Source organism: Eulemur rufifrons, chromosome 19 (assembly GCF_041146395.1).
Source record: "Eulemur rufifrons isolate Redbay chromosome 19, OSU_ERuf_1, whole genome shotgun sequence".
In the NCBI taxonomy this organism is placed as follows: domain Eukaryota; kingdom Metazoa; phylum Chordata; class Mammalia; order Primates; family Lemuridae; genus Eulemur; species Eulemur rufifrons.
Window position 1 is genome coordinate 59,674,170 of NC_091001.1, and position 14,398 is coordinate 59,688,567.

Consider the following 14,398-nt stretch of genomic DNA (forward strand, 5'->3'; position numbering starts at 1 on the left):
ACCACAGGTTCCCTTCTAGGAGGGCCCTTAGGATCCCATGCACATCTTCCCCTGGGGCTGGACAGACCCAGCAGATGCCCAACACCAGCAGCTGCTGCTGGGCTAAAGAAGGAGCCCGGGGTCAGAGAGCCCACTCCGCACCTGGAAGTCCTGCGGTTTGTCCGACAGCAGCTTTCTGGACGTGGGCACACTTCTCTTTCTTTTGCTACCGGGGTGGTAGGGGGGAGGATGAGAAGGTGGTTTCTTTGGGGTGGTGGGAGCCCCAGGGCCTGAGGTGCCACCCTGATCCAGGAACGGCTCTGCCTCGTCTCCAGTGAGCCCCTGGTCCTCGGTGTCTTCTTCTCCTCCTGTGTCTGAGAGGGGAGTGTCCTAATGAGGCCTGGGTCCCTCAGGCCTTGCCCTTGGACCCAGCCGAGGGGCGGAGGATCCAAAGGATGTGGGCACTAGGACCCACCACCCCCTCCCCTGCCCCTCCCTCCCATCAGTGAGCCAGGATGGATGAGGTAGAAAGGAAAGGAGCTTCTGACAGCTGAAACTTGAGGGCAGTCAGTCCAGTTAGTCAACAGGAGGAAAACAGAATGGCCCCAGCCCTCCCGCCCCCAAGTCCCCAGGATGAGCCCTCTGGCCACCTGGCCCCACTCCAGGGAGCTGACAGTGGCAGCTAGTGAGACGGTTACAGGCGAGTGGATATGGGATCGGGACAGCCCTGGCCCGTGTCTCACCCGTGGGGGCCGGCCACTTCTTTCCAGAATATCTTGTGTCCACGGTGCTGTCACTGAGCAGGGACCAAGTCTCGGCCCGGCTCTGTCCCCCACCTGGCTCATGGGCAGGACACAGCCCAGGGAGGGCAGGATGGAGCTGGGGTGAGGGATGGCAACCTACTGCCCCCCAACCCCAAGCCTGCATTCCCAGCCCACCCCAGCCAGGCACAAAGCTCAGAAATAGCTGCTGTGTCTGTGGGGGACGGTCTCTTCTCATCCCTTCCAGGCAGGACTGGGAGACTCCCCTGATCGGCCCGAACCTATCTGTCAGACCCACCTCAACACGGTCCCACAGCGTTCGGGCCCTCCACCCTCCCCACCCTCCGTCACCGGGAACACTCCTTTGTCCTGCCCTGAGCCTACCCCAGCAGTAATCCAGCTGGGACTTCCCAGGTGTCCCCAGTCCAAATTGACCTCCCCATCTCTAAGCTCAGACAGTGCTGAGCCCCAACAAGATGGCCCTGCTCTGCCTCCCTCACCACGGAGCCCAGCTCAGAGCTGGGCTCCAGGACAGGCACAGGGCACACCAGCGACAGGTGCTGCTCAGCTTTTAATGCTGTGTTTGTTTCACTAAGAGAAAAATGCTAGAATCTTTCCCATGGGCAGTGATTCAACTGTGCAGCCTCCTCCCCGCCCCAGCAGGCTGAGCCACATGGAAGCTGCGCCAGCGCCAGCTCCGAGGCCCGTAGGCCCCTCACTGGCCAGCCAGCCTCTCGGGGCTGGTCCTCGCTCTGCAAGCCCAGCAGAGGCAAGTGAAGAGAGCTGAAGCAGGCACAGGACTTAGCTAATTCAGTCTGCTCATTTCACAAATGATACTCTGTAGGCACAGAGGGGGGGAGTAACCAGCCCAAAGTCACACAGCTACTCCATGTCAAAGGCAAGTCAGGAACTCAGGTCCCCTAAGTTCAGCCCAGGGCTGTTTCAAAGGAAAATCTAATTCCTTTGTCACATGCCATCACTGAGGGCCTGCTGGGTGCCAGAGGAGGAAAGCATCCAGTTCTGGGGAGTTTTGAGGCTTCAGCTATCACCTGGGACAGACCCCATCCCAGCACACCCATCTCAGAGCTGCATAGTGCCCTGGCCCAGGCACAGCCCCTTCCCCAGGCAGCTGGGGCTGGGAGGGCATCCTCATCCTACTCCCAGCAGCCCCTTTTTTCTGCAAGGCCAAAGGCAGCTCTCTACTTTTCCAGGCCCGGGCAGCCCCCAACCTGGGGCAGGCAGCAAAGGCTGGGAAGCCCTGCTGCAGCCCCCAACCCCCCCATGCTCAGGAGCCACTGCCAGCCTTCTTGCTTGGGGCCCAGCCAGACCAAGGGTGGGCTCCTCACCGGCCACCATGTCCAGGTCAGGCAGAGTCGGGGAGGGTTCCAGAGGAGTGGAGGGCGGGAACAGGGGCACAGCTCCAGGGAGCGGCGTGTAAGACACCTGCAGGACCAGGGAGGCCTGGAAGAGATGGGGAGGGGGTGGGCAGCAGGTTAGTGCATTAGCCTCAGACCATTGCCCTCCAGCACCTTTCCTGTTTCTTGCATCCCTCCACCAAGGAATATGGTTCTGACAAGGGTGAGGTTTGCAGGAGGCTGTGGCAAAGCCACCCCCAGGGAACATCAGCATCATCAGGTGGTTAAGGGGTCAAGTTCCACCATTCAGGACCTGTGTGACCTTGGGCAAGATCTGTAACCTCTCTATGCCTCAGCTTCCTCATCTGTAAAATGGGATAGTAATAGCAATAGCACGTTCCTCCTAGGGTCAGATGAGGATTACATTCATTGACAGAGCATGTAGTAAGCTCCCATAAATGAATCTGGGATCCAACCTCTCCCTCAGGATTTCTCAACTCTCAGCCTAGGCCTGTCTTCAGGAAAACGTGTGCTCAGCCAAGGGCCCACCCCCTACTTCTCCAGAGACAACTCAGCTTTGCTTTGCTCTGCTCAGGCAGCAGCTGGGAGGTTCTTGAGGTGCTGCTCATCTTTCTGAGCCCTCTTCCCTCCTAAAAGCACCCCTGTCCCCCACCATATCCTCAGCTGCTCTGGCTTTGACCAGCCCAGAGAAGAATGACTGGTCACACCACTCGCATGGACAAGGGAAGGCTGCTCGTGCCCACCCTAGCTGCCACCCAAGACCCACATTGTTCAAAGGAGCACCTGAACCCAAGGAAAAGGCACAACATTAGCAGAATATCGAGCCTTGCTGAGCCCTTCCCTAGTACTACAGGTACAGCAAGCCTCTGGGGCAGCTGTTGTTTTTAATCAAAGCAAGAAATACTCTATTTAGGAAAGTCTGGAAAGTACAAAACCTTAAAGCAGAAAAATAATGCAAAATAAAACAAATGGTCCGTAATTCTCTGACTCCACATTTTTATATAATTCTCTCCAATCTTTTTAAATAAATAGTGTATCGCTCTGCTGTATACAAAATGCTTTTCTTTTACTTAATGTTAGGCAATAAGCATTTCCCCAAGTTTTGACAAACCCTTTAAAAACATAATTTTTAATGACGCATAATCTCCCTCTGAGTAGCTCTAGCATAGGTCACCACACATCTCTACTGAGTAACGTTAGGGATGTCCAGAGACTTCCTGGAGCAATGCTTGTCCTGAAACTGAAGGGGCTGAAGGTCTCAGGCTTAAACACTCTGGATTGGGGGCCTAAGAATGGGCAGCATGTTAAGGGAAGACTCAGAACACTGAGGAAGGAGACCAGAGCCAGCTCAGCATCCCAGAAGACTGGGAGGAGGCCTGCAAGGGCAACTGAGACCCTTTAAGTCCCAGATCCAAGACATGGGTGTGACCCGCCCTGCAGGTTCATAAACCAACACTAGGTGTCGCAATCCGAGCAGCCAGCGCCCACACTCAGCTCTTGCACCTCTTGGAAGGAAAAAGAAGTGTCTTCCTGGTCCCACCCAGATGCTACATCCAGTTCCTGGAGATGCCAGTTCAGTAGGTCTAGGGTGGGCCTGGGCATCTGTAGTTTTAACAACCGTCTTGGAGCTGTCCTCTGCTTCATCAAAAGGCAAATTGGGCTCACTGGAGAAATACCTAGTTCCAAGGCTAGGGCAGGGAAGGTACAAGACAAACCTGGACTTTTTGTGCCAGAAAGCAAGGAAATACTCAGTGAATGATAAAAATATGTCAAAAGAACATAAAGACCAACTTTCAGGGGCTCCCACTGGCCAAATCTGGGACAATTTAAACATGAAAATAAATGATAGTAAAAGATTAAACCATTGAATAAAATAAAATACATGAATCCATATTGAAATAAATTAAATTAATTTAATTTATTAAATTAGTAAGTAAATAGGAGAGGAGAAAGCTTTTCTTTACAGTGGAATGCCACTGATATATGCAAAATAAAATAATTGATTTAGAATATTGCTATTTGGCAACCATCAAAATAGTTAATTCAACCAAGAAACAATAACGGATGTTAAAACTCATGAGTAAATGTTGGATGAGGAACAAGATATTACAGAGTCACAAAGCGCCTCCCCACAAAATTCGTACTTATTAGAAGGGGGAGTGGATGATTAGTGGAGAAACCCAGCAAATGCTAGTTTAATCAAATGATCAAGGTTCACTGTGCAGTCATGAAACAAATCAAAATCATACCACCCAATAGAGTACGGTGAGCGCCACACGACATCACTATGTTACACTCATGCCAAAGATGCACAACCTAAAATCTAATCACAAGGAAATGTCAAACCAACCCAAATGGAGGGACATTCTACAAAATAACTGGCCTGTGTTTACAAAAGTGGCAGACTACAAGGTTGTAAAAGTCTAAGACAGACAGGAGTTATTCCAGATGGAAGGGCACTAAAGAGACAAAACAACTAAAGGCAACACATGATCCTTAATTGGATTCTTCTGCTACAAACGACACTGTTGAAAAAATTGATGAACCTTGAATGGGTATCTGTGGATTAGAGGAAAGTCTGTATCAATGTTAGTTTCCTCCCTTTGAAGATGGTGGTGTGGTTATGTAAGAGAGAGTCCTTAACCAGAGAGATGCTCAGGATGATGGGCCAGGAGGTTGGCACCTTAGTCTCCAATGGTTTAGGAGAAAATGCTCATTGGACTGTACTTGGCAACTTTTCTCTCAATCTGAAGTTATTTCAAAATAAAAGGTTAAAGAAATCTCAGAAAACTGCTTCTGCTATAACCATGGGAATCTCACTCCACAGAGACAAAGAAAGGCCCTTACCCACTCACACCAATTCCCACCCTCTTGAGCAGTATGAGATCAGGACCGGCTACATAACTTGCAGGCCCAGTGCAAAATGAGACTTTGGAGCCCCTTATTCAAAAATTAAGAATTTCAAGATGGCAGCAGTAGAGAATTCAACCAAGCACAGGGCCTTCTGAGCATGGCAGAGAAGATGAACAAGAAATAATAAACAAAAGAAATATGTAAATTAGTGAGTATGTTAGAAAGAAAAGAAAAAGTAAATTAAAGCAAGAAGGATCAGGGGAGCAAGAAAGGTTGCCAGTTGCAGTGTTAAAACAAGTGGTCTGAGTGGACCCCAGTGAGATGAGGAGAGTTAAGCAGTAACTGGAAGGAGCCACACCTTGGCTGCCCTTGAGATCCTGACCCTGGGACCAGATGCCCCTGTAAAGCACCCTTTCCTATTTCTAGGGGCTCACTCAGCCTATCCACTGCGTCCACACCACCTGGGGGCTTCTGTACACCATCTCTGTGCAGCGGTGGAGCCGCCATAGTATAACTGCTCCGTGCCATGGCCTGGTGCCAGCACCTCGGCATGAGGGCTCCAGAGCAGCCCTCTGCAAGAAGCAAGATGGAGCAGCTGCCCTGGAATCCGAACACCATCCAGGCAGCCCCTCCTGGAGCTTCCTGAGCTTCTGGTGCTTCTGCACTGACAGCCTCACACCACCCTCCTGAAGAACTGACAACATCCCGGTGGCTCCAGGCACTTGAATGAGACTTCCCACACAGAGCCTGGTCCGTCTTTTGTGTGCCCACCAGGAGCTGCAGGGACAGCTCTGCAGCTTCAGAGGCTCTAGAGTCCAGCAGCTAGAACTGATCTCACCATCAGGGGGCGGGCTCCAGGGACCACGGCTTCGGGAATGGGCGCTTAATACTGAAGGCCCTGAGCCCTACTGAGGATCTAAAGGGAAAGAGGGTATGTCTGTGGGCCGCACCCTGAGTCAGGGCCTCCACTCTGAGTTATAATTCCACCCCGTTCCCTTCTCCAGACAACCAGAGCTGAAATTTTCTTCCTGTGGGATGTATTTGAGCCCTGTGCTCTCCCAGACCACATGACCTTGGCCTTGGGCCCCAGTGAGACCCTCTTCAAGGCCTCCACATGAAGGTACCCCGCCTGATAGCCCAGTTCCTCAGATCTGCACCCCAGCAACACATGTCCACTAAAACACGCTGCCCTGCAGCAGGGTAACCTCAGTCACCCAGGTCTGGCATCTTGGAGCCCACGGTCAATGATATCAGCAGAACTCTGGAGGCTCCTGTCTTCCCCTAGGCTTAGAGGGCTCCGGAAACTGAAGGCAAAGGCAGGGAATGACCTCATCGGATGCCCCCAGGCCCTGGAGGCCCTGGGGCCTTCGCCACCCTACTGTGCCCACACCATTGCTGGCCACCAACTTCCCACCTCCCCCCAACACACCCATCACAAGTGGACAGGCAGGGCCAAGTACTGATGTGGCTCTCACTCACCGTCCCTCAGACAACCTCCAGAAGCAGGGGAGGGTAAGATGTGGCCCTAGGCTGTCACATGGCTGGTTGGCAGGATCTCCAAACCTTTGAGGGAAGCTCAGGGTCTCACCTAGCACTGTGCCTGCCCACCTGGGCTCCCTGCTCCAACACACAGTGTACCCCCGGCTCCCCTGTGTGCTTTTACACCCAGCGGTTATGAGACTGAGGGCCTGAGCTATCAGCGGGGGAGGGGGGGGCTTTGATGAGGAGGGCCTTGGAGAGGGCCCCACTGGGGGCTCTAGGCCAAGGTCATGTGGTCTGGGAGAGCACAGGGCTCCTGTGCATCCCATAGGAAGACAATCTCAGCTCTGGTTGTAACCTCACTCTAAGGCTCAGGTGACACCAACACAGTTTTCATCAGGTATCCAAACCTTCATGAGTGAGTTGTTCTTCAAATGCATTTGGGAGTATGTTATTCCTTTTCCCCCTGTGTGTCCAGCACCCACACTGGCCTGGAGCTTCCTGCAGGACAGGGCCATGTTTTCCCCACCAGCCCAGAAGCTGTCTGAGAGTAGCTCTGGCATCATCCCACAGCACACAACCCAGCATGTCGTATCTGAAGGGATTTGGGTGAGAACACTGAGCAAGAGGCCAACGGAGTCCACGGCCAGCCTGTAACAGGGCCCCCAGCCTGTCCCAGTCCCTCCCGCTCCTCTCAGTCCTTCCAGGATCCCATGGGCCCGTCTTCACCCTCACCTCTCCAGCAGCAGGTTCCTTTGGCCCTTAAAGGCAATCGAGCTATCACCAAGTGGGGGTGCCTGGCATGGCTCTGCTCAATGGGCCCAGCCTGCAAATTGGGCCTCAGGGAGCGGCCAGTGAGAATCAGCTTCTTGTGGCTCTCTGTCCCTCTGAACACCCCCATTCCTGGGGCCTTGCACTGCAGTGCAGACAGCCCAGGTTCCAGGCAGGAAGCCCCAGCCCAGAGGGTCTTATGACCTGCCTGAGGCTGCACTGTGACTTAGTGCTGCCACAGGGACTAGAATCTGGTCCTGGACCCCCTGCACAGGTGAGGACTGCCTCCGTGGCAACAGGGAGGGAGGCCCCCACTCCCAGCCCGTGCTCAACTGGGGGCTTGACCAAGTGGGGCCCAGCCCTCCTCTCCCATCCATCATCTCCTGGCCCTCACACACCCTTCTTGGAGACATGGCTGGTGAAGGATTGTCAAAACTCTGGAGATGACCAGGGGTCCCAGGCCGGGGAAGAGAAGGCAACAGGCTTCCAGCTGGTGGGCATGAAACCCAGGTAAAGCGTAGGAACAAGGAGCAAAAGGAGAAGGATGTGGCATCTGGGGGATGGTCACCAGCCCGGCTCAGCCCCATGAGCAGGGCCCAGGGGCTGGATGGGCCCTTGAGCTTGGAGGGGAGCAAGTGCAGGAAACACCAGCGTCATGGGTGCATGCAGGGCTGGAGTGGAGGGATGTTGATGTCTCAGCAAGGAAGTGAGTAACGCTGCCTGGAGGCTTTGGGCCCAGCACACAGCAAGCCAGGCAGCCCCAGCCTTGGGATGTCACGGAAAAGCACAGGCAGATCCCCTTACTCCGAGCGCCCCCTCACCCGCTGCCTGATGGCTCTGCTTCCTCCACCACGGTCTGCCTTTAAGTCTGGGTATGACCCTCTCCAGGACCCCTGAAGGGGCAGTTCCAGAGGTCCTGGGAGCCCTCCTAGACAACAGGGAGTATTGGGGGACTGGAGCTCAAAGGGAGGACAAGAGGGGACGCAGGGGGTGACAGAGACAGGCTCAGTGAACACCGCACTGAACCAGCACGTGCTGCCAGTAGCACTGTCTGGGAAAGGAACAGCTTCTCCTTAAGTGGCATCTCCCATCAAGGAAGCGTCCCAGCCATTGCTGGCCTAAGACCCTTGGGAGCAAATGGCAGCCTCAGGAGGGCGGCAGACTAGGAGTCCAGGGATCCAGGAGCCTGAGAGTTTAGGAGACGAGCCTCTGATATGTGTCCCCACTTGGACGTTCACTCCCTGTGTGACTCTTGAGGTCTCTGTGCTCAGTGTGGTTCCATTCAGAACTCTGCCCAGCCTGGCCACTTTCTGACTCACCCAACCCGCTGAGGACCCCGACTTCACACACACCCACACACCCCCACAGGACAATGCAGCCCCCCTCCAAGAGAGCTCAGGGCCAGAGTCCCCCAGGCCTCACTGGGAGGAAGTATTTCCAATCAGGGCTGGCCCAGAGGGAAGGTCAGGGATTCTACAGACCAGGAAGAAAGAACCCTGCAGGGTATATTTAGCTCACTAAAAATAACAGGGGCAGAGATGAGGCTGGAAATTGTCTGCTTGGACTGGGAGAGCACTGCGAAGTCTTGGGGAGGGGCGGGAAGGGCAACGGAGGAAAAGGAAGGGGGTCCCCTGGGCAGAGGAGAGGGCTGTCTGTCTCCCTCCTTTGTGAACTGTGACCCATATGGCTCAGAGATTCCAAATCTGGAGAAGGGGGTTGGGTGATGAGGGAGGGTGGTCTGCCTTGGCTAGGGGGGCCATAGCAGGGGCTGACAGGGAATCTGGGGACAGGAGGTGGCCAAGCAGGCAGGACAAGACCCAGGGGCAAGCCAAGCTGGTGTGAGGCAAGGCTGGCTTGAGCCCTACAGAGAGGGCCAAGGGTCCCGTCCCCACCCCTCCCATCTCACAGCCCAGTGCCCCTCTGGACACCCTGAGCACTGACCAGGGAAGGCCACACCTGGTTCCTGGGAACTGGACTCGGAACATCTTTGGGGTCAGAATGTCGAGGCACAAAAACGAAGCCACCAGGTGAGGCCTCAGACCAGAAACTGGCCTAGGGCAGAGGCTGATGGGCACTTACCCCCGTGGGCTGCTGCTTGGTGTCCAGCAGTGGGGCATTGAAGCTGGCAGACAGACTGGGGGTGGCGAGGACCTCCCGGAGTGGGACCTTGGCTTCCCCCAGGAACCTGAGAGGAGAGAAAAGTTGGATGTAGAAAACTGGCCTGATGCACCCTGGCCTCTCTCCCTCCATCCCCCTCAGCACCACTGCCACCACACAGAGCCAACCTGCCTAGACCACAGCCACCTAGGACCCGGCGAGGGCTCCCCCTGCAGCCCCGCCCCCATCACTGTCACGTGCCACCCCTGGAAGGCCAGGCCCCGGGGAAGTACTTGGGTGCTGGGGAGGGATAAGAGACCCCTTCCCTTCTCTGGGTCCACCTTGACCCTCTCTGCCCCTCCCAGGGGCCCAGCCACGCCTCCCCTGTCAGAGGGAGGGTTGTCTTCCCGTCAGCCTTCAGCAGTCCACCAGGTCACCAGGTCGGCGTCCCTGGAAGGTGGCAGCAGTTTCTCCACCACCGCACCTGCTCTGCTCCTGAGCCCCAGCCGCTCGGACAACCCGGTCCACACAGGCCGTCCACACTGGTTTCCCAGGGCTCAGTCAGCAGTGGTTATGATGAAAAACAAAGAAACATTCCTGTCTTTGGGGACAGGGAGAAAAGGACACGAGGCCAGGGGAAACAAGCCCCACTCCCCAAAAAGGCCCAGGATGGTCCACACCACACACGCCGGAGACCACATTTCTGACTGAGAGGAGAGGCCCTGTACACGGACGGGCCCTCAGGAAGAGAGGGTCGCCAGCACGATGGCCCGCAAAGGGGCCCTTGGAAGAGTGCAGAGGAAAGAGGTTGTGTCCCTAAGCTAAGAAAGGGGCACCTCTGCAGCGCAGCAGGAGACCAGCAGCACTGCGTGGCCTGTGTCCGTCAGGACCTGTCACCTGGTATCTGCCTCTGCCTCCTGCTTGCTTCCCTGGGACCCGAACCGTCCTGCACGTTGCTGTCAGGGCACAAGCCTTGTCAGTCCAATGCACAGCCACAGGGATACTTCTTAATTTTTTTTTCCTGGTACATGAACAGCACATCTGCTATCTGGGATCATCCTTTTTCCAGACTCCATAAAACCTGATTTGAATGTGGGTTTTTATGACCCTATGAAAAAAACTGCAATCTTGACCTAATTAGCAGATTTTGAAAACTGGCTACTCACAATGAGATACCACATCACATCCATTAGGATGGCTATTACAAACACACACACACATACACACACACAGAGGAAATAACAAGTGTTGGCCAGCACGTGGAGAAATTAGAACCCTTGTGCACTGCTGGTGGGAATGGAAAATGGTACAGCCATTACGGAAAACAGTATGGCAGCTCCTCAAAAAATTAAACACAGAATTACCATATGATCTAGCAATTCCATTTCTAGCTGTACACCCCAAAGAATTGAAATCAGGGATTTGAACAGATATTTGCACACCCATGTTCATAGCAGCATTATTCACAATAGCCAAGAGGTAGAAGCCACCCAAGTTTCTATCAACAGACGCCAAGTGGATAAACAATATGTGGTGTACACATATAGTGGAATATTATTTGGCCTTAAAAAGGAGTGAATTTCTGGCACATGCTACAACATGGATGAAACTTGGAGACATTATGCTAAGTGAAATAAGCCAGTCACAAAAAGATAAATATTGTGTTACTCCACTTTTAGGAAGTAGATATCGCAGTCAAATTCATAGAGACAAAAAGTAGAACAGTGGCTGTCAGTGGCTGTGGGTAGGGGAGAAAGGGGAGTTATCATTTAATAGATACAAAGGTTCAGTTTTGGAAGATGAAAAAGTTCTGGAGCCGGATTGTAGTGATGGTTGCATAACATTGTGAATGTACTTAATGCCACTGAACTGTACACTTAAAAATGGTTAAAATGGTAAATTTTATATTTTACAATAAAAAATTAATATAAAAAATAGCTGCTTATTTAAGCTTCTCAACAATAAAGTCCTCTACTTTCATCCTTCTTGGAACCTGCAGGGTGAGTGTGGGGAGGCGCCTGTCACCCACATGTTGACTGAAGTGTCCTGAGAGCGAGGCAAGTCAAAAAGACGTAGAGGGCCGGTGTGTCCCTGCGACTTCAGAGATCAGTCTTTCCCGACACTGGTCCCTGTCCCTCAGGGGAAAACTGCGGTGCAGCGGGGAGTGACTTGCTTCAGCAGGAGGATAGGGGTGGGGGGCAGCCCGAGGATTGGGTCTCACATTCCCAGGGCAATTTCCTGGAGCACTGGGGCTTCTAGCCCTTAGGGGTGGGAGGCGGGCCAGGCAGCACACCTGGTCGACAGACAGCTGTATGTGGTGGCCAGAGCTCCAGCTTGGGGGCCCTCAGGACTGGGAGCTAGACCACCTCCACCTCCCTAGCAAGCAGCCCAGGCCTCTCAGCACAAGTCCTGGGAGAATTCCCGGAAGTGGGGTGGGGAACAATAGCAGGAAATGCAGAAGGAAGCGCCTGCCGCCCCTGCCAGCCAGGGCTGCCTCTGGACAGCCGAGAAAGACAGCACCGGGATTGACTGCTTGTTATTTCCTCCCTGAAACCTCTTTTTGGCCCATGAAATATACCCCATCCCCCACCCTTGCCATAGGCCCGAGGCCAGTCCCCCAGGAGGCTGGCTTCACCAGCTCCCTCTCTTGGAGGAGGAAGGGCTGGAGGCAGTGGACCGGCCGCCCCTCCCAAAGCCTCAGGAGTCGGCTGTGGGATCAAGTTCACAAGAGTCAGGCAGACTCAGATCCCCCCACGGACGGGCAGCACTGAAGCACTGACCAGCAAGGAGAGATGCGTGGGGAAGGCAGAAGGGTCTGAGGCTTGATCACAGGAAACCCTGAAGCCCACTCTTCACTCACCCATCCATTTCACAGAGGATGGGGGAGGCCTGGCTTTACTTAAGGGGCCCTCAGACCCAGAGGGCCCAGACCACCCCCTCCATCCGGAGATGAAGGCTGAGGCCCAGGCTCTAGGGCCAGGTGCCTTCTGCACATCAGGGACGCCACATGCTCAGGGATCTGTGGGAACCAACCAATAGCCTGGCGGGTGGCAGACAGGATTCCATGGGGGTCAAATGAGGCAAGCAGGGACCTGGGGGGCCTGCACAAGGCCCTGGCTGCCCGGAGCCAGCTCCAACTGTGTGCAGAGCCTGCTGAGTGGGAAAGAAACCCCCCTGGGCTCCCCCATGGGCTCCAGTCCCACTCCCTGCAGCCTACGGGTAGAAAAATGCCACAGGCACTGCCAGCCTCCCCAGACTGGTCATCTCTCCTGGCTGACTGTGAATGTGGCCACTGGAATGTGGGGGCAGGAGGAGCGTGGGGACTGAAAGAGCTGCTGCCATCCCAAAGAAAGAAAAGTCAGGAATCTGCGTGGGGGAAGGGAGGGAGAAGCCAAAGCGACTGACATCTTGACAAGGCACACATTTTTTCCTCCATGAAAAAAGAACTACAGCCAGGCACTGTGGCTCACACCTGTAGTCCCAGCTACCTGGGAGGCTGAGGCAGGAGGATCGCTTGAGCCCAGGAGTTTGAGGTTACAGTGAGCTGTGCTCGCACCACTACACTCCAGCCACCCTGGGCAACACAGTGAGACCCCATCTTGGAAAAAAAATTTTTTTTTAAAAAGAGCTACCCAAATTCATCACCCAGTAGTACTACTGTGGTATCAGAGAAGGGAAGAAGATAGGAGTGGTGGCCTCCAAGTCTTATACTTAAGCAGTATGTGGGAGGATGGAAATTCAGGTGGCCAAGTAAGTTTATTTTAATGAAGCATAAAGAGATCGAAACAATTTTATTTTAAAGCATTGATGCTTATTATATCATGGTAATAACAAAACACAAGAGGTAATCCTAATGTCCATCATAGAAGAGGGTAAATAAAGTGCAGTACATTCATACAATGGAATATTACACAGCTTTTAAAATAATGGGAAGTATACCATTCTCTTATGTGAAAAATCTTGAAGGTACATTGTTAAGTAAAAAAACAAAGTGCAAAAGAGCGTGTATACTATGCTACCTACTAAGTAAAAAGGAGGAAAGCCAGAATCTGTATCAGTGATTAAGTAATAATATAAGAACTCTGGAATAGTCCATAAGAAATTAAAAACAGTAGTTATCTATGGGGAATGGCAAGAACTGGGCAGACTGGGGACAAAGATGACAGGGAGAATTTTCACAGCATTTTAAAATATAGTTTCTGTTTTTATTATGCCTTAAAGTTTTTACCAACTCAAAACTTAAAATTTAAAAACAAACACCAAAACATAATTATTGGCCGGGCGCCGGTGGCTCACGCCTGTAATCCTAGCACTCTGGGAGGCCGAGGCGGGTGGATCGCTCAAGGTCAGGAGTTCGAGACCATCCTGAGCAAGACCCCGTCTCTACTAAAAATAGAAAGACATTATATGGACAACTAAAAATCTATATAGAAAAAATTAGCCGGGCATGGTGGCGCATGCCTGTAGTCCCAGCTACTCGGGAGGCTGAGGCAGTAGGATCGCTTAAGCCGAGGAGTCTGAGGTTGCTGTGAGCTAAGCTGACGCCACGGCACTCACTCTAGCCTGGGCAACAAAGTGAGACTCTGTCTCAACAAAAAAAAAAAAAAAAACATAATTATTCATTCAGCAAATACTTATTTAGCACATCCAACACAACAGTATCTGATCTCAAGGGACTGACATTCTAATAATAGTCACCCTCCTATTAACCGAGTGTATATTAGATACAGTGCTCAGCACTTTACATACACTAGCTCATTTAAACGGACTCTAGTCCTGTGGGGTAGGTACCATTACTAGTTCTGTCCACCTCCCAGGCAAGGAAATTGGGAGTGGGAAGGCATTTGGCCGGCCTGATTTCACACAGATAACAAGGCGGGCAGAGCCTCCCTCCCAAGGCTTTGCTTTGAACCCTGTGCTGACCCTCCTAGGACACCTCAGAGCACCATGGGTGCAACACGAAAGAAACAAAAAGGCGCTTGGTTTGCTTAATCCATGGGAAAGGGAGCCCAGGAATAAATTTATAAATTTGATCTGGTTCAACTTTTTAAAAAAAAATCTTATTCCAAGCTGTATTAATCA

The 14,398-nt window shown here is 52.9% G+C and overlaps 1 protein-coding gene across 14 annotated transcripts in view; it reads right to left on the minus strand.

Moving 5' to 3' along the window:
* DYSF (dysferlin) overlaps positions 1-14,398 on the minus strand; it is a 206,107-nt gene that overhangs the window by 153,794 nt on the left and 37,915 nt on the right. For 8 of the 14 annotated variants that reach the window (XM_069494675.1, XM_069494670.1, XM_069494673.1 and 5 more), the window contains exons 4-6: positions 9,299-9,404; positions 2,087-2,201; positions 142-353 (exon numbers count right to left, since the gene is read on the minus strand). In XM_069494675.1, coding sequence (XP_069350776.1) covers positions 142-353; positions 2,087-2,201; positions 9,299-9,404 — 433 coding nt within the window. Of the gene's footprint in view, positions 1-141; positions 354-722; positions 816-2,086; positions 2,202-9,298; positions 9,405-14,398 lie in introns of all 14 variants that reach the window. The other 6 variants (XM_069494668.1, XM_069494662.1, XM_069494664.1 and 3 more) reach the window with 1 other exon arrangement.